This window comes from Parasteatoda tepidariorum, chromosome 10, assembly GCF_982258835.1.
Source record: "Parasteatoda tepidariorum strain Cologne lab strain chromosome 10, Ptep-v5.0, whole genome shotgun sequence".
Lineage (NCBI taxonomy): Eukaryota > Metazoa > Arthropoda > Arachnida > Araneae > Theridiidae > Parasteatoda > Parasteatoda tepidariorum.
In genome coordinates this window covers 83162891-83187932 of record NC_141764.1, presented here as the reverse complement: position 1 = coordinate 83187932, position 25042 = coordinate 83162891, and the positions used below count along the sequence as shown (strand labels likewise).

Sequence of the window (25042 nt, the reverse complement as noted above, 5' to 3'; positions counted from 1 at the left end):
CTAGTCAGGCGCGTACTCGACTAAAATAAAGATAAGCAATGGAGAAGAAACAGTGTGCTTAATCCATGTAATATTCTTGAAACTCTACAGCGGTCATTTAAACTGCAGTGGTCGTTTTAAATACATCGGCATTTGCTGATCTCACTATATATCCTAATAAAATTCATTTTTAATCCTTTTGAAGATCATAAAATATTAGGTAGAGTCACGAAAGTCAAGTAAGCTGGTATAATTATTTAAGGACTTAGCGCCTTTCGAAGTTGATTTGAGGTCAAAATAGCAACTCGTCGTTCTTGTTTTAAATTAAGATATTAATCGCATAATAAACAATTCTGCTTGAATATTACGGTGTTAAGATACACTCTTTATTTAAATATATCTTCATACTCCAAATAACTTTTAAATACGAAATATTTCTCTCTAAAATATTAAAACTAAACTGAAAAAAAAATCTGCAATATTTACGATAAAAAGTACTCGCGTACTTTTACCTTTAATTTTTGAAACATTTAAAGAAAAAAGTTAAATTTTGAGACATTTGAAATTTTTTTAAAAGTAGTTAAAAAAGTTAAATTTTCAAGACATTTAAACAATTTTAAAAGTATTAAACATTTAAAAATTCGAACGCAAGACTTAATGGCAAAGCTGAAATAGTGCAGGCTTCTGCTCCGAAAAAATATTTCTTGTAAAATTATCGTATATGTATAGTAATCACATTTCTAGTTAAAAAGAAAACATTATAATTCTGCAAACTAAGGTAAACAACGTTTAAGAGCACAAAAAATATTTATAAATGCAGACAGCTGTTTCGGATGCTCATAGGGCAACCTTCATCAGTGCAACAGTAACGGCATTTTAGTAGTTTGCCTCTCTTTTTATACGTGAAGCCTACCTTTACTGTTGCACTGATGAAGGTTGCCCTTTGAGCATCCGAAACAGCTGTCTGCATTTATAAATATTTTTTGCGCTCTTAAACGTTGTTTACCTTAGTTTGCATTTTAGCACAAAGGTCGCCCACTTGTGTATTTATAATAATTCTGGTTAATGAAACCAAGATGTACGGTATTTAAACCATTTGTTAGGTAATTTTTTCGTTCATATGATATCAGCTTGCTGGAAATGCTCACAATTATAGGTCTTATTACCATACATATAGTCAAAAATACAAATTTGACAGGAAATGAAACCGAATAAGTGGTTTTTACGTCGTGCTCTAAGGTATGAAGAAATTACAAAATTTTGCCAGATTTATCAAATTTTATCAGAAAACCATGTAATCAGTCATGAAGCAATATTGTATTGTTAATTTTATCAAACTCATTACCAAAGAGCTTCAGTAACAATTACCTTTTTAAGGAGAAAAATAATCCGGAATATCAACAAGAAAACAATAAAAGTCCAACGGGGTTTTTTTTTTTTTTTTTACAGTGCACAAAAATATTCTTGAAAAGTCAGATATTTTTTATTTAATATTAATTTTGAAGCGTGAAACGTAAAAAAGTACATTGAAAAAAAAAGGTAAAAAAGCTTAAAATAATACATATCGGCCATTTCCCCCTTAGTCGATTAAAACTAATAAAGATTTTTACTACACATATATATGCATTTATTTATGCTCAGAATTGCTAAGTCTTTCTTATATTAAAACGTTTATAAATTAAAATTCATTACAAAATGTCCGGATTTTATAAAGCGTATTTGAATTTAAAATGCTTAGGTGTTTAACTTATTACTTTTAAGTAATACAATTTAATTTCTTACTTACATAATCTATCACATTCTGTTTCTGATTCTCTGGAATCATCCCTAAATATTCTATCTTCAGTTGTTCTAGCATTATACCTTAAATCTTCTTTAGCTTCAGTATTTCCATTACTAAAATAAGCAAAAATTCTTATATGTGCATCTGATCTTTTTGTTTGAAATATAATAAATTTGACTGTGTGAATAATTCATTCATTGAATTAGTTTTCAACTAATTGTTTCATTTTATGCGAAATTTTATTGCTATATTATTAAGAATTAAGGGATAAACTCGAATTTTGTACCAATTTGCATTAAAAACTAAGAATAGAATTTCCAATAATAAAGAAAGAAAGGATAAATACTAAATCTTCTGACATTGATAATTAAACTTAAAAATTTTCTCAAACAATAAGTCAAACGCGATTTATTTTTAAGCGATGAATTTTAAAATTTGAACTCACAAGTACACACATTGTGTTCTATACATTAATATGATTTAGAGGGTATTATATGAAGAAATTTATAAAATAAATGTTTAGATTTTTTTTTATTTCACCATTTGACAATAAGCATAATTGAGAGGATTTTTTCGAAAATCCTTAGAAGTGAAAAAAGAAACTTTAAAAAAATGCAAACTTTGCGAAAGATATGAACCTGAAATATTTCTTAAGTATTATTTCTTTTCCTTTAAGCAATTTTTTAACGATAAAGGTATCATTAGCTTAAATTTTCATTCGATTTGGTTAAAAATTAGAAGTAGATTTATTAAACATGTAGTTTGATACTTTATGAAAATCTTACTGAAAAGTGAAAATGATTAAATGCTGACTAATCAACAAAAAAAATATTAAATAAAAAACTTCTATAAACCGCCATATTGTTCTAGTTTATATTTATTTATATTTTTTTAATTGATGACTGATGATTTAAATTAATTGAATGTCGAGATTAATGAAAGAAAGGCCAAATTCATCTATTTTGTCACGTATAAGGTTAAAAGATATTAATTTCTCCTACTAACAAAATTAAAACGGACTATACATTTTCTTGAATAGCAAAAGAAAATGAATTGAAATATTAAGAAGTTGACGATAACCCTATTTTCGGGAAGAAAAATCTGTTTTTTTAAGTAGTTGTTACCTTTAAATACTGAATTAAAACCGTCAACGACTTCCATAGACAAAAAAAAGAAACTTTGTGAAGGGACTAATTTAAGAAATGAAAAATATTGTAAAAATTTTGATCCTAATATTTAATGAAGTGTCCCTTTTTACGTTAAAAATATTTGTTAAACACCCGTTAACGGATTCAAATATCTTAAGAGACCCTTACTACTCTTTTAGAAGGTACTGAAAAATAGTTAAATAACAATTTAATCAATTGTTATTTTACCATATTTACGGAAAACAGCCAAATAACCCTAAATACGATGGTATTCAAATTGTTAACAGTAAAAAAAAACCTTTGTTAACTGCCATCACCAAATCAACTGCTATCACCAATCAGAGTTTCATCGCAGCCACTAGGCTTACCTAAAGAAGCTACTTAGTTTTTTGCAAATATATACATATTGTAGTCGAGAGGGCTAATGTGTCAATCTCCTGTCCGGCCGAGTAGACGATTCAAATCCCAACCTTAACAACACAGTATTTCTTCCAACCTCTCCAACACATGAAGAGTTTCCAGTATCCTGCACTCTCCAATTCGTAACTCAGGACTATTAGAGTACAATACTCTCATTCACGCATAGATGGCAGCTCTTTAAAGCTGCTTAACTCAAAAAAGTCCAGTATTTCTCATCTCTTTCGATAGCCGGAACAACCAGATAAACTAATTATACCACATTTCATGATTAATTTTATAAAACACAACACAATCACTATCTAACCCTATTACTTAACAAAAAGCCTAGCTCCCCAATTTGTGACTCTGGCCTATTAAAATACGATACTCTCAGGCACACATAGATGGCAGCACCATTAAAAGCTGCTTATAGCAAAAAATAATTATTTAAAGTTAAATTTATTTTCTTGCGGTTTTGAGACCATGTTACTTGTAAATAATTAAAAATCCGTGCAGTTTTATACTCTTGCTTTTCAATCCATACTAGTTGTAAAAGATTTCAAGACCGTAAAGGTGAAAAATTGTTCCTTACCGCAAACATAACGGTTAAGGCTGTTTTTCGAAGGCTCCGTGGTAATATGAAATGCTTTTTTTGCTTTATATTTATACCTACTATAATATGTTATATGTATGAATACTGCGAATTTGCAAGTGTTACTCATGACTGATAGGTCAAGTGTAACGTATTTAAAGCCAGCGTTGTCTACGCTTATTTAGAAAATGGCGAAAAACGACAATATGGTGAAAAACCACAGTTTTGAGAAATGAAAAGTGCTTGTGAACTAGTTTTTTAATTTTTAGAAACTTACTCTTAATGCTGCATTCTTTTGGGCTCATAACAACTTTCAAAAACTGAAAATAAGACACTGATTTTGATACTTTTCATCTAGGTGGAGAAAATGTCACCAAATTGGCGACTCTTAAAAATGATTTAATAACTTTTTATTTAAGTTATTTGTCCGTTCTAAAGCCTCGATAATTTTGCATTGTAAGATGGTATAGTTTAAGTATAAGGAACTTAAACTATGGCTTTTTATTTTTCTTGGCGGCAGATCTTCAAAAAACATCAATATTTGGTTGAACAGACTGCCATCGGTTATTTTACCGTAATTTAAGAATAAAAATTGTAATAGTGTACGCAATAAACTCTATCTCCTTTATATACCTTCGTTTTATCGAATAAATGAATATAGTGTAGATTTGAGCTTATAAATAATAGTGATATTTCTTAAAGTAAGCAAATATTTAAATTGCATTTAAAAATGCTTGAAACCTTACCTTTCGCGATTCCCCTTTATTGACCTCTTATTCCGAATTCGCTTTGATTCACTGTAGATGATTCGATCACCATGAGAAAATCTAGTCTCAATGCCTAATTTTAGAAAAGAAAATAAAAGCAAATTCCAATAACGTTACAATGTAAATAAAGTTCTCTCAAATAGATTATTTCAAAGTATTTGATTCATAGCATTACGAAATCAGGAATTGAATTAAATCATGCTAAATTGCTATTTTGAATAAATTTCTGTTTTGTACCCCTTTAAAGACTTCTTTCAAGCGGATAGAAATGAAAAAAAAAAAGCTTTGTATGATAAAAACAAATTTTGTATGCTTAAATTGTTTTGTTTCATAATACCTTATTTAAAACATAAACCTTGTCAACCTATCCTATATAATTTTAATTTTCTGTAAATTTTTATACTGTTTTATTATATATTAATATGTAATAATATCGGGTGCACTGAATTGAGGTAATACTATTAAACAGTAACTGTTTGTGGGTTACTCATATGAGAATTTACGAAGGCTTACGTAACAAATAGGTTTGTTAGTACAACTAAATTAATTTTGAAAAGTTGTAACGGATATAATGCTTAGTTTTCGTATTGAATCTATGTTGTTGTTCTTTGCAATTTAAAGAAATCAATTATTATTAATATCTTTCATGCAGAAATAACAAAACATCTGCATCTGTTTCAAGGGTAATATTAAATTTTTGCAACAAAAGGTGCTTCATTTTATAATTATTTCATTCCTTTGAATGTGGGTTACTTACGCAATACACTTTAAAGTGATGTTAAAAAAATTAATTCCGATTGTTTTTACTATGATTGTCAATATAAATAAATATATTAATATCATGGTATATCTAAAAATAATATGGTATAGGAAGTGGAAAAATACTGACTCATTAATAAGTTGGCCATTAAGGCATTGTACAGAAAGTTGGCAATTTATATAAGTTTCCCTGCTTTAAAACTAATCCCCTATACAATTTAAATACGTCGCTTAATACTGTATTGCCTATACTTTTTTAAATATATAAAAATAAAATAAAATCCTTTATGTTACATAAAATTTATTTCACAATTAAAATGCAAATATAGTAAATAAATATAATGAATAAACCAAATGTATCCAAGAACGCTAGAACAGTATTACATTTCATTCCACCATATCATTCGATACCATGCATATAATGTATGTGAATAGATACAATAGCCAATAAATGAATGAATACCTGAGTGATGATATGCTTGGAAATATAGGGTAGGAGATTCATAATTGCCCTCACATTTCTCGGACTATAAGAGAATGAAATATGATTCATTGAATAACTCTGATGAATACTTGCATATTCAAGTTCATTATTCATTTGTCATGCTGATGGATCAGAAATTATGTTCACATTATTATGCTTGTCAATGGAACGCTACCAAGAGATTTTTAATCCTATTTAGTTAAAATGTAGGACTATTACAAGAGTTTAGATTTTAAAATGATGGGTTAAATTATTATTTAAATTATTCAAGTGTTTTCTCACTTAAATAGTGTTTATTTTTGTTATTTGTTAAAGAAAATAGCAAAAAAATATGATATTATCATGAATTACAAAATAGGCTGTGAGAATTAGAATAACCACGTAACTAAAACATTTTTCTGGTAAAAAATAAAGAGTTAAAAAGTTATAAATAGATTTTTGCTTTCGATTTAGCCGCGAAAGTGAATTAACGAGTCTTACATTACTAATGAAATACAAAGTTAGCCGTTACATTGATTGTTAAGAAAAGAATAAAATATTTTATATCCGCGTTTTACAAAATGTCTTAAAAGTTAAAATTTAATTAAAATTCGGTTAAGAATGATTAAAAAAATAAGTTTAAGAAATTAAAAAATATATATAAAGGCTTAAAAATATATAATGTCTATTCTGGCGTCACAGTAATAAATATAGGAAGTACTCGTTTTTATCGTGCCGTATTTTATCCTTCCTCAGATATTTATTGCGTATTTTTTTGTCACACACATATAAATAGAAAAACGCTTTTTATGGTGACAAAGTGATACTACTAAGTTCTTGCCTAATCTGTGATATGCGAACAACTAGTGGTACATGGAAAGCTCACTGGTTGTTGAAGAAGAGAATTCAGAGTTTTAATTCGAAAATCCAAAAATATTACTTTGCAATATTAAAATAAGCATTAAATAAGATAGAAAAAAATAGTTTAGCCAGTGTATTAACAGATGAAAAAGTCTTCTTAGATTAATTCTTCGATTAAGATTCAATAAAGATTCTTTGATAATCTTTTTGGTTTCTAATTTGCTTTGGTACTTGTTTTATGTCACTCGACAAGGTTTCGTACTACTTCACTTGCATTATGCCACTCGCAATGACTTACAGTAACTTTCGGATTACTTCGCTTTTTCTCAAGATTCTAAAACATAGTAATCCAATATTCTTGCATTAAGCAATATAGTTTAGTACCGTTCTTGTTAAAAACTGAGAGATGTCGATATTTAATATATATATATATATATATATATATATATATATATATATATATATATATATATATATATATATATATATATATATATATATATATATATATATATATATATATATATATATATATATATATATATATATATATATATATATATATATAAACTTCTGTTTGTAAAAATTGCAACGCCATGAAGGAATCGTCATAATTGAATGAAATTTACTACACGGTTGAGTGGTAGTGGTACAAATAAATGATTAGGCTTTCAAAGCAAACAAACAATAACAAGAGATCGAAATCAGTATTTTGTGTAGCCACCACGCACCGCAATAAGCGCTGCTACACAACGTGGTATGGAGTCAAGTAAATTTTGAATGTCTCTCTGAGGAAAAACATTCCATATAGTTTGTATGCTTACCCAAAGTTCGTCTGTAGAAGCAACAGGACGAGGATCACGAGCGAGGCACCGACCAACGAAATGACCCACATGTTCAATCGGTGACGTATCTGGGGAATACGCCGGTCAAGGAAGAAGCTGTACCAGCCGCAATGCACGGCAGGATTGAACAGTCCTAGCAATATGAGGGCGGGCATTGTCTTGTTGAAATACAGCGCCTGGCAAGGCTTGAAGGAAGGGAACAGCTTGGGGCTGTAAAATTTCACTGATGTACCGGTTGTTGTTCAGATTACCCTAAATTCGTAGCAATTGAGATCGTCCATGATATTCTATGGCACCCCAGACCATAACTCCGGGTGTTTGTCCACTGTGGCGTTCGATAATGCACTCCGGAAGGTGGCGTTCACAGGCATAGCGTCTGACAAGAATGCGGGCATTATGGTACCACAAATTAAAGCGGGATTCGTCAGAAAACACGATATGCTGCCAATCAGCACGCCAGTCCTTATGCTGATTGGCCCATTGCAGCCGCAGGAGGCTATGGCTTAGCGTGAGGGGGATCCTGTATAAAGGAGTCCTTGCGCGCAGTCCACGCTGCAGCAGACGTCTACGAATTGATGAAGCACACAATGAAACACCTGTAGCTATGGACCACTGTGCTGCCAGTTGTCTAGAGGGAGCCGTACGGTATGTCAGTGCCATGCGGACCAGGTGTCTGTCATCGCGAGTTGACGTGACATTTCTGGGTTCACTCCCGGATTTCCGAATTGTCTGACACTCGTCCGTCCACTGCTTCCAAACACGCATCACTGTGCTGCTGTTACGCTGCACACGAGCGGCTACTGCACGATAAGACAATTCAGCTTCCAGAAGGCCGATGATTCTCCCCCTTTCAAACTCCATAAGTTGTTGAAATCTCGCTCTCTTTTGTCGAAGAGGCATAAGTAACGTCTGAGCTAACGTTTACCACTAGCAGATAACCACCGATAACCATACACGCCTCGCTACAGCCGTCTATTTATTCGGATCCATCCGCCGTTCAGAGGGCGCTGCTCAGCATACGCATGCGCTACGGGTTTGAAATTCTAATCATTTGCATATTATGCTCTACTTTGCATTTCCTGAAAATTTCAGCTCACTCGCGTAAGTCCTTCATGGTGTTGCAATTTTCACAAACATGAGTTTATATATATATATATATATATATATATATATATATATATATATATATATATATATATATATATATATATATATATATATATATATATATATATATATATATATATATATATATATATATATATATATATATATATATATATATATATATATATATATATATATATATATATATATATATATATATATATATATATATATATATATATATATATATATATATATATATATATAAAATAAATGTTAGAAACAAGAAAATATATTTAAAAAATCACTTACCTTTCTTTTGACATAAGGGATATCATAGTTGTAACTGTGTCTGGTATTCTGCAGTGTTCCAGTATTCTTCTGACAAAGATTCGAATTTTGAATGCACTGGTCATTATAATTGAGAACACGACTGCTGGCATAATAGGCTGCTTCTTGTGAACTGTCGTATCTAACTGGCAGTTGCAGGTTTTCTGGCTTAACTGTATCGTTTGTTTCAAAACCTGTTAAAATTACGAATGTTGGAAATAAAATGAGCCAATATATTTGCATAGAATTCTCTTAAATGATATTCGTAAAATAACGCAATTTTACACATGTTCCAAAATCAATTTTACACATGTTCCAAAATCTTAGTCGTTTCTAAAATACTTCCATATTTTAGACAAAAATGAAATAAAAAGTTCAGATCAGAGTTTGTAAATTAAGATTATTATTACTTAATTGAGAAATTATTATTTTACTATTAATTATTATTACTGATATTAGTAATGAATTAATAACTATTCTTAGCATTTACCAATCATATTATTCATATCATTTATTAATAATTATTAATTATTATTAATAAGTATTACATAATATTTAGAATTATATAATTCATAGATATCTTAATAAGTATTATATTAATAATTATAGTTATTATTACTAATTAGTTTTAATTATAACTATTAATTATTACCATTAGTTTATTATTAATTATTATTTCATTAAGAAAGAAACGACAAAATCTGTAAAATCAATTTCGAAGTCATCATAGCAAAGGAAAAGTAAAAATCTCCGATTTTTTTTCCTATTTTCAGATAGAACTATTAAATAATTCACCTTTAGTTATAAGTCACGCTGCTAATTATGTGCTTATTTTTATTCCCTCAGTTGCTCTGCTCAACTTACATAGCGTTTCGTCATATTTTGAGATCTCTTTTGTTCTTTCAGAAAACATGAATACAATTTTATTATAACTATTGCAATTTACTTAAAAAAAATAATGAGTAGTTAAAATTTCAGGTAGAAAATTTTTGTTGTTCATTTCAATACAGAAAAAAAACATAAATTTGGCAAATAAGGTAAAATTTAGTAATTTTTATATGATACTTTAGGGCATAACATGGAAACCCTTTATTCGAAAATTGAAAAAATTTTTTGCACGCGAAGTTCAAACGAAATATCTTTGAAGGAATTTCAAATAAATAAATGTATTTGTAATTAAACTATTGATTTTGCTGTGAATTTATTAGCAATTGAATAAATCTACATTCAAAAATATTTTATATTAAGCTATGCAACTTTAAAAATATATTAATTGTTATAAAACTATTTAAATAAAAATCTAACGATGGGATCCCAAATTTCTACTGTCGGTGCATTTTTTACTATCTGAAAAATCACATGGTGGAATCCAGTTTTTACTTATTAATTTCCATACATTTTTTATTAGCATAAAATTAATAGAAGGTATAAAGGTATTGTTTTCTTGTTAGATAGGGGAGAGTGGGGTCAATTATAACAGGGTACGATTGTAACAGATCAAAAATTTCCAGTGTCGGGTTCTAGATTTGGTTCCTAGGTGGCGCACAAGGTGTATTTAATAAATCTAGATGTACACCCCTTCTGGCAGCCATTTTTATGTACTTTTGAAAGAGTTACATCACATGCGATATTTTCACGATACGTAAGTACTTTTTTTGGTATTGGAATATTATATTGCAACAAAATAATTTTGTATAAACAAATAAAAATTATTAACCGAATTTGTAAGCGGACACCTTAATTAACATTTCAAAAAAAATTATTAGTTTCGCTAATTAACTAGAATTGTTTTTAACAAATGAGGCTGAAAAGACGTCTTGGGGACGATTGTAACAATAAGTAAAGGGACGATTGTAACAGCTGAAAATAAATAATCTTACGTTTACAAACTATTACTTGACTCTTTAAGAACCACCAATAGTTTCCTATATCATTTATATTACGTTGCATGTGCATTATTTTATTTGTCACCTTTCACAACGTAAATTAAAATTTTTAACCCCTTAAAGTTAAAAGTTTAACCCTTTAGGTCTGTGCTCATAATTATTTTTACTCCTAAAATATCACTACTATTTTGATCAATAAAAAAATATATCACAACTATGATAGTATGTATAATTAACTATGTTTTAGTTGAATTTATGAACTGTTACAATTGACCCCGTAAGTGGGGACAATTGTAACAAGTGCACGACTGTCAAAAATTATTGATAACCAATGTAATAACATTTAAAATAAGGTATTTTTTTTTCTAGTGGAGGAGAGTCTACTATACTTGTCTGTCAATTAATACTAATAATATATTGGATTTTTTGTTAGTTAAAAATAGTTAAGCAAAAAATGTTACAATTGACCCCACTCTCCCCTATTTTTGTTCAAATTTAAAGGTGTTTACTTATATTATTTATATTTTTTCTATTTTACTCTGCTATAATTGCGGTTATGATTTTGATTGTTTTCTTTTAATTTGCTGCTCTTAATTTTAAGATAAACTCATCCTACTCGATATCTAAACTTATTAACCGTGTTACAATTATTATTTTTTAGTGTAATGTACATTGGTATGCTATTTTAAGTCATTTTTAAAGAGTTAAGTAATTTTGAACTTAACGATCAGTTTAATGCACATAGTGAGGCACGCACAAATTTTCCATAATACATCAGCAAGTTTTAATAAGCATAATTATTAAATTACGCTGAAGAACTGTGAGTTCACTAGCGTAAGCAAACAGAATTCTTTATAGGAGATATATTTTTAGTGATTAATTTTAGCATTTGTAGAAAAACTGACTGTCGTAGACTGTTTTCAAGAGAAAGAGCACAAGAAAAGAAAAAACAATCATTGCGATCCATAACCAGCGAACAGGGAGCTTATATATATATATATATATATATATATATATATATATATATATATATATATATATATATATATATATATATATATATATATATATATATATATATATATATATATATATATATATATATGTATATATATATATATATATATATATGTTTCTCAGATGTCTCAATATTAATGTGCATTGGGTAAAAAAAGTAAACACTCTTTTTTACTGATTTTGTGTTTAGAAAGACTTCATTAAACTCTATCTTTGAAAAATTTCTTAGAAAATCGAAACATAAGTTTTTCAGGTGACTATTTTTCTCATAAATACTAGAACAGTTTGAAAATCTTTGTTAAAAAAATAGTTTTATGTGTTTTAAATTTTTCTTAGTACATACATCGATGCATTTCAATATTTCATGATTTCTAGGCATTAATATTTAATATTTAAATTTTCTTTTTCTTTTTTTCGTCTCCCTTTCTGAAATCTTCTACTAGTCCAGCTGGGCGAGCCGTGTGGTTAACTTTAAAAATTCATGCTTCCATCTGTTTCGGTCCATCTTTCAAAGCCCTATGCTTTGCTATTTTCGCACAGATTCTTTATTCACTTACATGTAGGTGCTTTATTTTCCTTTTCTAGAAAGATTCAAATGAAAAGATTGTTTTTAAGGCGTGTTCTTCTTGTGTAATTTCGACAAATCTTCGAGATTGTTTTAATATCAAATTTCACATTATTAACGGTGAAGCATAAGTACAATTTAGTTATTTACTAGAACATAACTTATCACCTCTTCCCATTTGCATGTTACCATATATTTAAAAATTTACATCTATTACTGATTCATCCGTTAACGGCTTACCTTCATTTTTTAAATTTTTTTAAACTTATTTATTTAGTTATTATACAGGGTGCGTAGCGTTTTTAAAAAGTGCTTAAAAGTGCATATTTTCAATTTTCGTTTTTTAAAAGCCCTTAAAGGCGCTTTTTTCATTGGGTGTTTTTAAAAAATGCTTAATTTCCCCTTTTTCAAAATGAGATTTTTCTTTTACTATGTTGCTTTTTGCTTCAATTTATGCAAAAAGAGACAGTTCACATTGTTCTATTCCCCGTTTTCACTATTAATTCAACCCCAACTAGTCATTGTTCGTCCGTAGCGTATGAAAACGCCATTCGTTTTACATGATTCAATATTTCATGCTTTTTGACAATTGTCAAAAACAATACCAAAATGTTTTTTTTTTGACATGACGGTTAAAACAAGATAATTATCAAAAACTTTCATACCCTGCCTCATTAATGATATTTTTTTAAAGTGCTTAAAAATATTTTTGAGTGCCTGGAAAATACTTAAGAGGTGCTTATTTTTTGTTGAATAATTTGGCTACGCACCATGATTATACTCTTTTTAAATTACGCTTTTATCGTGCTTTTCTAAGCAATTTTGACGTCAAATCGCACAAATACAGTTTGTGTACTATATTGACGCGTGATTTGGAAATCTCGAAAATGCGAATTACAATAATTTTGGTAGATAGTCTTTATGGTTTGTGCTATAACAGTTGAACTATAATAGTTTGAGCTGTGCAAATTTTGGTATATAGTTGCCCCCGTTTAAGGTGTTATGGTGAACTAAAATTTTTACACATTTTTATTTATTTTTTCTCTGTTATAGTTTTATTTATTATTTTTTGGTTTGTTTGTTTACAGATGACACAAATTTTCATGGGCATTGAAATCATTTTAATGGCTTCTTTACAAAAATATTTCCTTTACGAAATAAGCGCATTTTCATTAATATCTTTGCACTCATTCTTCTAAACAATTGTTATTTTGTCACTTTAATATAATTTTCTGCTCCGAAACTACAGTTTTGTACATAAATATGCATTTAGCTTAAGTTAACACCGCAAATGGTGGCAACTATAGATCAATATTGTTACAACGTAATACGAAACTTTATTACAAATTGTTGCAGATAGAAGTTAGGTAATCATGTCGAATTTCTACATGAGGTAAAAACAAATTATGTAATATGTGATCTAAATAATATAATTGTCACTAAATCATCTGCTTCATTTAGCTCAACCAAGCCAATGGCGTCTTTAATATAACCAATTTTCTTTTTAAATAACATATACACTGAAATTGCTTATGCTGATAAGTGGATACACCATATGCAGTAGAGCAAAACCTCCTAGAAGAAAAAAAAAGGCCCTTTTGTGATTTCGCGAAACAAGCATAAACTGCTTAGTGAGTAAGAATGAGAAGGGTGTCACAATCTTCGGATCACTAAACTTCGCAGAAGGGGGAATTCGAAAGAAGCCACAATCTTCGGATTACTGAGGATCAAATTTTTCGTTTATGGTAACGAAGAGAGAATAACACTTCCTTCTTTGCACTATTATGCGTTACAATAGGCGTATATGGAATATTGCTTTGCGTAAGTAGTCCCAATTGTCATCTTGGCTCATGCTATGTGCATGATTAGAATTTTTATTCTCATTTTACGGTAAAATAACTGGCACAGATTGTCCATCCAATTAACGTAAACTTACCGTCCGTAAATTTTAAGGTAAGGGAACATTTTTTATCTTTACGGTTTTAAAACAGTTTACATCTAGTATGGTTAAAAAACCATAAAACGAAACTCTACATTTTTTTTTTTTTTAACATTTACAAATAGCGTGGACATTGGAGGTAATGAGCATTGGAGTTAGATTGTAGTTGAGTTATGTTTTATCAAATGAACTTTGGAATGTGGTTTAATTAGTTTACCGGGTTGTTTCACCTATCGTAAGAGATGTAAAATACTATACTTTTTTTTTAAATCTTAAGCAGCTTTTAATGGACTGCCATCTATGTGTGCATAAGAATATAGTATTTTAGTAGGCCAGAGTCACAAATTGGGGGTACCGGAACCTGGAAACTCTTTATATGTTTATGGGAAAAAGAGGGAATAATATGGTGTTATTATATGAATTGATATCCCGTTCTTTCAGTCATTAAATTGACAAATTAGCACTCTCCGCTCTAATATGTAAGCAGCTTTAAGCAACTAAGCCAATATGTGGCCATTGCTTTAGCGATAAAACTCTGTTTAACTATGTTAGGTGATCGAAAAGCAGGTAAAGAATGGTTTTCCAACAGTTAACAATTTGAGTACCATTCTATTTATACCTATTTAGCTGTTTTTTTTAATATGGTAAGATAACATTAAAATAAGCTGTTTTTTAACAATTTGTTTTAAAAAACTTAAATAATTTCTTCTCTTAATTGTCAGTTGTAGAGAAGTATAAAAAAGTAGAAAATGACCATGGATACAGTTAAAAAAGTAGAAAATATTCATAGGGTATAATAGAGAAAAAAGTTTTTTATTATCAATTATTACATTTTTATTTCACTTGAAAAACTAACTAAGGAGATTTCGCTTGAAAAAAAAACTAAAAGAGTACTTTTGCTTCCTCAAAATCTTATTTTTTTCTCATTAATGCAAACTTTTTGCTAGCGAAAGAATGAGTTCGGAGTAAGCTTTCTGTAAAGAAAATGATTGAAACGTGAAACTTTTCATCATTATCTGCTAAGTCTGCTTACGTGGAATCAAAGCGAAACTGAAGGAGTTTAATTGCATAATCTGATATACAACGATTTTTTCAAACTATTTTTTTCAATTTTTATCAATAGTTCTTAAAAATATACTTAAAAAGAAAATTTTTAAGGTCCAGTTTATAGTCTAAAGGTTAATTTCAAAAAAATCTACAGTTTGCGATTATTATTTTTTTAAAAAAATTATGATTCTAAATTTTGAAATTTGACTTTTTACAGTTTGGAATTATTATTTTAAAAAATAAACTATAATTCCAAATAGATTAATTGCGGTAAGTTATTATTTTTAAAATAATTGTAATTTTAATTTATTATAAATGCTATAAGCAAGTCACAGTTTTAAATATTGTACGAACTAAATAACTAATAGCTTTACTTCTTAATGAGTAATCGCGGGTTTCTCAAGTTTTTATGTGAAAGACTCATTTTCTAAATTTATAAAAATCGTTTTTTTTATTTCGAAAAAAAATAATACAGATATCAGCAGTCAGTTATGACATTTCGTAAAATGTCTTATTTTTAAGAAAATTCTAACCATAATAGCACTTTGAATTTAAATCGGGTTACTTCTGTCAATGTCCTGATAAAGCGTCCGTTTTTATAAAACATTTTTATGTCAAAACCATTTTCGAACCCAATTTGATTTTTAAAAAAAAGGCCCTGTTAAACAGTATGAACAATAAAGAGACAGGCATAAAAACTAACTGGGTAACATAAGAAATTAAAAATGTTAAATTTTATCATTTCTGGGAGATTTCAGATGTTGGAAAATTAGAAATTCAATGTGGAAAAATTTGAGAAACAATATTGTTCAAAATTACTGCAACTTTAATACCTTGATTATGTTGCTAACTTCTAAATTTTGATTACTTGATTTTATGGTTGAATTCTACACCTAATTCAGACTGTAGCAAATTTGAACCGTTTTTATGATTCAGTGAAGAGATTGATAAAAAATTAATTTTAGCATTTATGCCCTTTCCGTTTCTGGAGTGTTATAATAATGGCATTTTGGAAAAAAAGTATCATTCTGGTTAATGAAGCCTAACTGTAAAGCATTTAAACCAATCATTAGGTAATTTCTCCATCTACAAAAAAACGGTTTGCAGACAAATCTGGTTTTCAAAATTATAGTTCTTATTATCACACATTTAATAAAAAATACAAAACTGAAAACTAAATTTAACTGAATAATTTTTTTATACCAACTTCTGAAGTAAAACTATCACGATAAAATTTACAATTTTTGTGACAATTACCAAATCTTATAAATCCATATATTATTGTTAATTTTACTAAATTTATTAACAAACCACATTAGTAAAACTTATAGAGCCTTTTAGTGTTTCCAAAGAGCTAATTCACGGGAAATTCTACAGTATTTTGTTGTTCTCGAAAATATTTTTGACCACATAAGATGGTATAAGGAAAGTAAACAGGCAAAAGAAAACATTCTTTTATGTAATGATTCCCCACAATAGTGCCATTTTTAATACAACATGTTTGATAGTACAAAAGGAAATTCGCGGAAAACCCCTTCAGGTTTAGGTTGAGCGTTTTTCCAAAAAGCTCAAAAAATGCCTAAAAAATTGCCTGAAACTCATTAAATTTTTGAGATATTCAAATCAGATTTTTCATTTGCTGCCCAATACCATTCACTACAAAATTATAAAATATCTTTTTTAAATTTTATCTACGCATGCGCAGAATGAAGGAACTAATTTAAATAATTATCTTGCGCAATTTTAAACGAATTTTTTCCAAATTTCAAAACGAAGTTTTGTAATTGTTTTTTGATTGCTCCAAAATTGTGTTTAATGTTATTGAATATCAGAAAGCACTCTTTTTTGCGGATATAATCGTGTGGGCTGATGAAAAGATTATATCTTTTAATTTCCGGATTTTTTAAAAAAAAATTATCCTTTTCTTCCTCCCAGTTGTTTGTTATTTTTTTTTTATTATTAATCCCCCCCCCCAATTTTTTTCATATGTCTGCAATTTTCCTTTATTTTATCTTCATTTTGAACTTTTATGTATATATATATATATATTGTCTTTTTTTAACAATTTTCAGAAGAGAAGATTGATCTGGAACACGAAATAAAAATAAAATCATCTGTGCTTACATTAACTATTTTTTTCCCTTAATCATCAGAAGAAAGAACAGAGACCCTACGAGTAATTTTAATTTAGAAATTTACAGATTTTATTAAAATCTTTGAAACGAAATTTATCTTCTTTTTTTGTTGTCTTGTCACCGTATGAAAGCAAGTGCATTGATTTAGTCACTTTGTAATTAAAATTTTAAGTAGGTTATTAATTTAGTGCGGCTTACCAGTGGATGCTCTATTGTTCACATCGTTCGCTCGTCTTCTCGTAATGATGCAGACGGCACTTAGAACCACACACAAGACAATGGCAGAACTCACGACAGGGACAGTGATGATCAAATGACGATAGATCGTACTGCTCATTTCCCGAACTTGTGCAGGATGAGGAGGATATTCTAGAATAAAATGCTCACATTAATTAACTGGTTTGAAGTACATTTCTGACGTCATTAACTATATTTAAATAACATAACGCTCAATATTTCGGAAGGTTTGAATTAACTTTATTTCCCATGCATGCATTTTTTAATTTAAAAAAATGTGCAAGTGGATATAACTATTATAGAATTAATTTATTGAAATCTGAAAGGTTCGCTTACTTAAAACAATGATTAAAAAAGCAGTGGAAAGAAAACATAAAATTAAATTTGAAAAAAAAAATTTATTGTTTCAAAAACTACCGCAAATTATCCAGTTTATTATTACTTTTTATTAAGAAATTCACCAATTTATTATCCCCTGATTCGATAATTGTTGTGCTAATCCCAATTGTTATGCTAATTCCCAAAAATTAGAGTTGTAGCAAGAAAAAAACCGATACCAAGGCCTAATCTTACAGAGGCTGAAAAAGTCAAAGCCAAAGAACGTAGACGGGAATACTTTAAGGTTATACACAAACGGAAGAACGAAAGAATTCCGTTCGCAAACACAAGCATGGATCCCGTCCCTCACAAAAGTACCAAAGTGGTTGCGAGAATCGAACCCTACCAAAGAGCGAATGGTGACTCTCCGAACCCCTTTCATGCAAATACGAGAAATGGGTGTTGATCACCAGTTAGGGATAAAAGGATCCACTGTCGACGTACCCTATGACTTATTCAAGACCGCAGTATGTCTTCCATGCAATGTAAATGTCTCATTCACTATTCAATTAAAATTGAAGAAAAGTTTGCTTTCAATTCCCATTTCAAGTATGAAGTTGTGAATCCGAAACGGGTGAATGATGCAGTTTACAATCTCCTTCAAACACCATTGTACCAATCCAAAAATGTTAATATTGATATTGATTGGCTGTTCAATGTCTATTCAGTCATCAAAAGAATTTACACAGAATGTGTCTGAGCTGCATTCAAATATGTCTGCGAAATTGTGTACCGAGTAGTTCAGGATTAACAGTTGAAGGCGTTCAAGATGAAAACACAATAAAGTTGCTTTTCCAAAAAAAAAATTAGAAAATGACTATTTTGCCAATGGGTAACCTGTGATCGCCTTGCAAGTATCACAATTTTTTGAATATTTTATATTTTCAGTAGCATTTTACTTTAAAGGAAAACTGAAGTAATCAATAAATATTACATTACTATTTTGATCTAAATATTAATAATGTTTCAAAAATCATTACTGTGTGGTAAATAAAAGTCCTAATTTTCGGAATCCAATTTTTTCAGTTATTTTGACATAAATAAATACAAAATGAAAACTCTATGAAAAATATGTTTTTAAAAAATTGTGTTTCAAAGGGTAAATAGTTCACCCATTCTCTAATTAGCAAAAGTTGAATCCCTTGTGCGCTAAATCGCTGCCGTGCATAAATTCTCAATTTCATTTATTCACGTTTCACTGAATCAGTTAATCTTTGTCCTTTCCTTTCATTAATTGCTTACTAAATCAATGATTATTCATAACAATAGTTGTTGTAGTGACGCGAAATGAAAATAATATGTTTTAAAATTTAAAAGTAAACAATCATATGCAAGCAAACACAACAATAATCTTCAAAAATATCTTAATTTAAAAACGAACGCAAATGACGCAATAGTTACAGAAAATAAAAGGATTACGCTATTAAAAAGATATTTTTATGTAATGAAGTTTGCTACAGTGTCTCTCTCTCTCTCTATTTCCTTTCTCTCTTTCTCTAAACAAACGCAGATAAACACATAGATCCAAAGTTTTTCGGCAAGAAAGATGAAAAAAATCTTAAACTCAAGACAAATGTAATATATTGAATAATATACATTATCTTTTCTTGAAAAATGATCGAAACTTATGTTATCTTAACTAAGTAAGGCGTAGATAAATGCTATTTAAATAGAAATAAGGTCAATAAACAATGCATTCTTTAAAAAGTGTATTGATAAGCATTACAACACCTAATACAAACATCAAATGCTCCCACGAATATAGCATTACAAGACACTAACACCTGTTTACCTACTTTTATTATATTTGTAACAATTGCAATATTTCACAAGGAAGACAGCAGAAATATATCAAAGCAACACTGCTAGGAATACAATTTTTAAAGGTAAATATTTAGGAATTTCAAAAGCGAAAAATAGCAAATTGGATGAAACAAACATTTCTAAATGCCTAGGCAAAAATAATCCTAAAATGATTAATATATTGGGAATACTTAGTTCAGGTATTCTTTTCTTATAAAGAATTTCTACAATAGAGATAAGATTTCTCCATTATAGAAAACCAATCTTATCAGAAGGCATTCTGCTTTAAGATTATTTTTGATAAGTGAGCATGTAAAAGCATATAAAGTTTCAAGGGAACTATTTTAGTCGTATTCTTGTAAAAGTAGAGAGCAGAAAATAATGTAAAAGGAAAAAAAATAAAAATACACATTTACTGAATTCTTCTTACCTTAACTTGATAACATGAAGAATATAGTTAAAACATTGTATTTCGAAAAAATATTGCGTTTGTAAAATATTAAATTTTAATGTTGCTGCATACCAGAAAAAGCATAATAAAACTTATATTTTTAAAAAAAATATTGAGCTTGACTTTAAATTTTGACAACATTAAAAAATATTTCTTTGAATCGTTTATTATACCAAAAGTGTTTTTTAAATAAGTATTACTTTCAATTTAGAAAAATAATTCAATATTTTTACTATGTATTTAAAAGAAAAATGGATTATTTACAATTACCTTTTTTTATAATTTTTTTTAAAAAAAGTCAATTTTTGCAATAGGTTCCGCATTTTGATAACATGTTAAAAAAGACAGATTAGGTGATTGCTTTTATCTTGAGCAAAATGATTAAATTCAAATGAATATCTTCAAAACGTTTCAGTAAAAATTATAGAAAAAACATGTGACTGCCATAGTTTTAGTTTTGAGTCAATAATTTTCAACGTATGTATCATCATAATTTATCTGATCAATATAAGTGATCAAAAAAGTTTACCATTGCACGTTTATTTTATGGAACAATTGATTAAAAATAAATACTATTTGGAATCTTCTTTTTTTAAACATAATTACATTAAATTCAAGCTGTTGTATTTTTTGAATAAACCATTAAAAAAGGAATACTACCCATTTTTGCAGAAGATAAATACTCTGCAATTTTCCTTTTGTCTGAGCAAATGATTCAGCAAAAATTATATATTTGCAATCATATCTTTTTTTTCTTTTGTTTTGTGAAAACATAATGTGTCAGAAATCTGTGTTTTCATAAAGCATATTTTAACTACCATACTATTACAATAGGGAAAAAATCAATGATTTTAAGTCCTTTGAAAACCAACATATCTTAATATGATTCTATAACTTTTTAGTAACATGTTTTTATGTATGCATCTAATGAAAAAATAGAAATATTTTAATCAGTTTCGAATAAGAAAGTTACAGACGTTGCAGAAATTAGGAATTTAAAAAATAGGTAATAATTTATGATATTAACATAGTTTGATAAACTATATAAATTTATTAAAGTTATTTTCGGCATAAGAATTATTCTCGTGTAACATTGTATCAATATTATAAAAAGCAATTAAATTTTAAAATATTCCTTGCATAAAATATGAATTTTAATAAACTTAAAAAATATAAGTTTTTAAGTTAATACCAAAGAGTTACTTAGATTATAATATCATATTATATATTATTATAATAAAAATATTTGTTTCTTTCTGCTTATTTTGTAAAGTAGGTTCAAAGAGTTTAAACTTAAGAATAGATGCTTTTGAAATTACAACATAAAATCTCCATGATAACGGGTAAAATAAAAACACAGTTTTTTCATTCAACAAAGATGTATTCATATTTTAGAAAGGGTATCTTTGAGATTAAAAGAATCTCTTTGCCTCAGCACAAAAGAAATGCATTCCTGTTTCCAAAAATATTTGTGTTTTAAAATGGATTTTTTTAGATTTTTGATGCATTTTTGTCATAGAAAGGAAAAGAGAAAAAAAAAAACCTCAAATGCTTGAAGAATATGCATTCTAAAGCATTTCCGTTTTTCGCTTTTCTGAAAGCAGAATGTTTCTCTATGACCTTTAAAATAATTATAAAGAAACAGCGACAGATGTAAGATTCAAAAATTTAAAATGCAATATTCAACACCAGTTGATACAAATTACTTAGCATTACTCTAAAATGAAATTGATATTTAAAATTTTTATTTATTTATCAAAATATTTTATTAGAAATATATATTCAAAATGCATCAGTTGAAAAGGAATATTTGGTAATAGGCACATAATATTAGGCCTATGGGGGGGAAGCTAGGAATACTTAGAAAAAGGCATAGAATACTTATTCTATAAAAGTTTAAACCTGGACCTGAGGTCAAACAAGGTAATATCCTAGAATAGCGCACCTCTTGGAGACTTTTTGAAATCTCACCAAGTTGGCGATTATTACTGGGATCAACGTTGCTTTTTGATTATTAAAAATAAATTGAAATTAATTAATAAATTGAAATTAATGAATTGAAATTTAATTTCCTCTTCATGTAATGCCATATGCAGGTTAGTTCTATCATAAAGTCTAGTCTTCTACAAAGGCTAGTTTGCCCCAATACTTGATCTAGGAGAACCCTTGTCGTATAGTTTCGGTTAGTATACAATCTTAGTTTCAAGTATCAAAAAAAAGTTTGTTTCCCTTCTAAACAGTTTTCAAAATTTTTCTGGAGTTGTAAGCTAAATAGCCAACTTACATAGACAGTTTATTTTAACATGGTAGTATGATTTTTTATATTATTACACAGTTAATTGCTTCCAAAATATTTATGTTTGGTATCTAATTTGAGATTGTTTTTTTTTTGTTGCTCATGTTAACATAAAAAGATAGAGGTGCAAGAATTTGTTAAACATATATAATACAGAGATAAAAAATATCCGGAATGTTTCATTTAAAACTCATGAATAATTGACATCCTTATGCAAACTTTTATCAAACGTTCTTACGACTTCTTGCAACTTTCGTAAACAGTTAGGTAGTCATTTAATTTTATAGTCCGAAATTAAACTACTGTTTAAATCAACAGAAAATTCCATTCCATTGATTTTCCAAAATGGCAATTTCTGTAGTAGATGTTGTCGTTTAATATTAAGGCGGAAGGGGTGAGCTTCTTCTTGCTTTCCAGTGTCGCCCTCTATGACCAAGAAATGTGGCACCCGACAAGGCAATTTTCACTTCAGCCAGATACATATGTCACCACCCGTTTATAAGTTTATAGGGCGGATCCATTCATATATTCATTCATCCACAGATCGTAATTTTGACCAGAAACAGAGATCCAATTAATCTCCAATTCAATAACTCCAAAGGAATGATTTGTTATGGGTACATGGAGGACTTTGTGATCAGGCAGATATAACAGACACTAGTCACCATTTGCTACACGGAGAGCCTTCGGTCGGGGGGGAACGATCTCGATCTTTTGCACTTGACCCCAACCCCCTAATAACCAGGCTACTCCTGCCCTCAGTTTAATAGCGTTTCATCAAATTAAACTGAACCTTCACAGCTAGAATGAAGTGCATCTTTCGGGTCAAAATCATTATTTTTGAATACGGTATACCAATTACCAGCGATTCATTCAGCTATGACTTCGCCTTCAAAGTTCCATTGAATTGGCAGTTGAATGGCAATTTCTACTGAGCAATATTAATTTTTATTTTCAGAAGGAAATTTCTGCTACAAAGGCATTTGAAATGTTCGAAAATAATAGTATTTTATTAATCAAAGAAGTGAAAAGACGGTGGAATATCCAGCGGAAATGATCAGTTGTTTGTTTGATTATCAACTTCGATTAGTGATCTATCGAATCAGTGTATTGATGCACAGTGATCATTGTTTGGTAATAAAAGAAACTATTGAACAAGTTCATATATGATTTAGTTCCAACCAAGCAAATATATGTTAAAAAAAGTTGAGTTTAGACGTGTCGCATCTCGAGTTGCTTCAAGAACTTATAATTTGTTACAAAATCAATATGTTCACTCTCAGAAATAAAACGCTCACTTTTGAAGATTCAACAAGCCTTGAGCTGTATTTCATTACTTTTAAGGATGATTTCGTTATAAAATCACGTGATTTGTGACAAAATGCGAACTTTCAAAGACATGACGAAAATGTTTCCTCAACTCGGAGCCTCATCGCCTTACATTTCGGCTAATTGTTGACTAGAATGACGAAACTGGAATGAAAGCTAGACGATCAAAACTGGAATGACGAAATGTTTCTTTTCTTTTGACAGAATTCGTTTCCTCGAAGAAGTGACGTTTAGAATTTCGTCACTTTAACGAGATGTTCGCTCGGAGCATATACGAGGACACTGTTTCGTCAAAAATGAAGAAAGATTCGTGAAATTTGAGAATCCATTTCGTACTGCGTTTGAGTGGAAACCAAGAAAAATTTTTACTGGCCAATTTCTCTTTAGGTACTGGTGTTTAAAATTGGTTCTATGCTTTGATTCAGAAACAGTCCAGTAATTAATTGATTGGTGCTTGAAAGGAATACAATTTTGTCAAAGTTTCTCAAAAAGCAAGGTAATGTTGTTTGTTTTTAATGAATTATTTGTTATTCATCATGAATTATTACCAACAGCCCAGACAGTTAATGAAGTTTATTATTTGGGTGTTTCGCGGGATTAAATTCTTGGGTAAGGTTTTGAAATATGGGATAAAACTTCATGTCTCTGGTGCCATTATAACACGCCTTCTCGCACCGCAGTCACTATATGTCAACTTTTGACGAACCTTTTAACAAATATGATATTGTGTACGCAGTATTCTTTTGATAAGCTCTGTTTAGTCGTGGTGGCTCAAGGAATAGAGCGTTTGCCTTCCAATGAGGTGAACCGGGTACTAATCCGAGCTATGCCCTTTGGCACGCACTGACTACAGTGCTGACGTAAAATATCGATAGAGGTAGACGGATCATGGGTTAGAGCCCCCTTGGTATCAGGCTGACCGTAGG

General features: G+C 29.1%; 1 protein-coding gene across 1 annotated transcript in view; it reads right to left on the bottom strand.

Moving 5' to 3' along the window:
* The window catches only part of LOC107442922 (cell adhesion molecule Dscam1), a 170807-nt gene that overhangs the window by 3356 nt on the left and 142409 nt on the right, over window positions 1-25042 (bottom strand). The window contains exons 21-25 of the mRNA XM_043040966.3: window positions 17821-17991; window positions 9016-9227; window positions 5891-5954; window positions 4648-4741; window positions 1766-1875 (exon numbers count right to left, since the gene is read on the bottom strand). Of these exons, the coding sequence (XP_042896900.2) occupies window positions 1766-1875; window positions 4648-4741; window positions 5891-5954; window positions 9016-9227; window positions 17821-17991 (651 nt within the window). The remainder of the gene's footprint in view (window positions 1-1765; window positions 1876-4647; window positions 4742-5890; window positions 5955-9015; window positions 9228-17820; window positions 17992-25042) is intronic.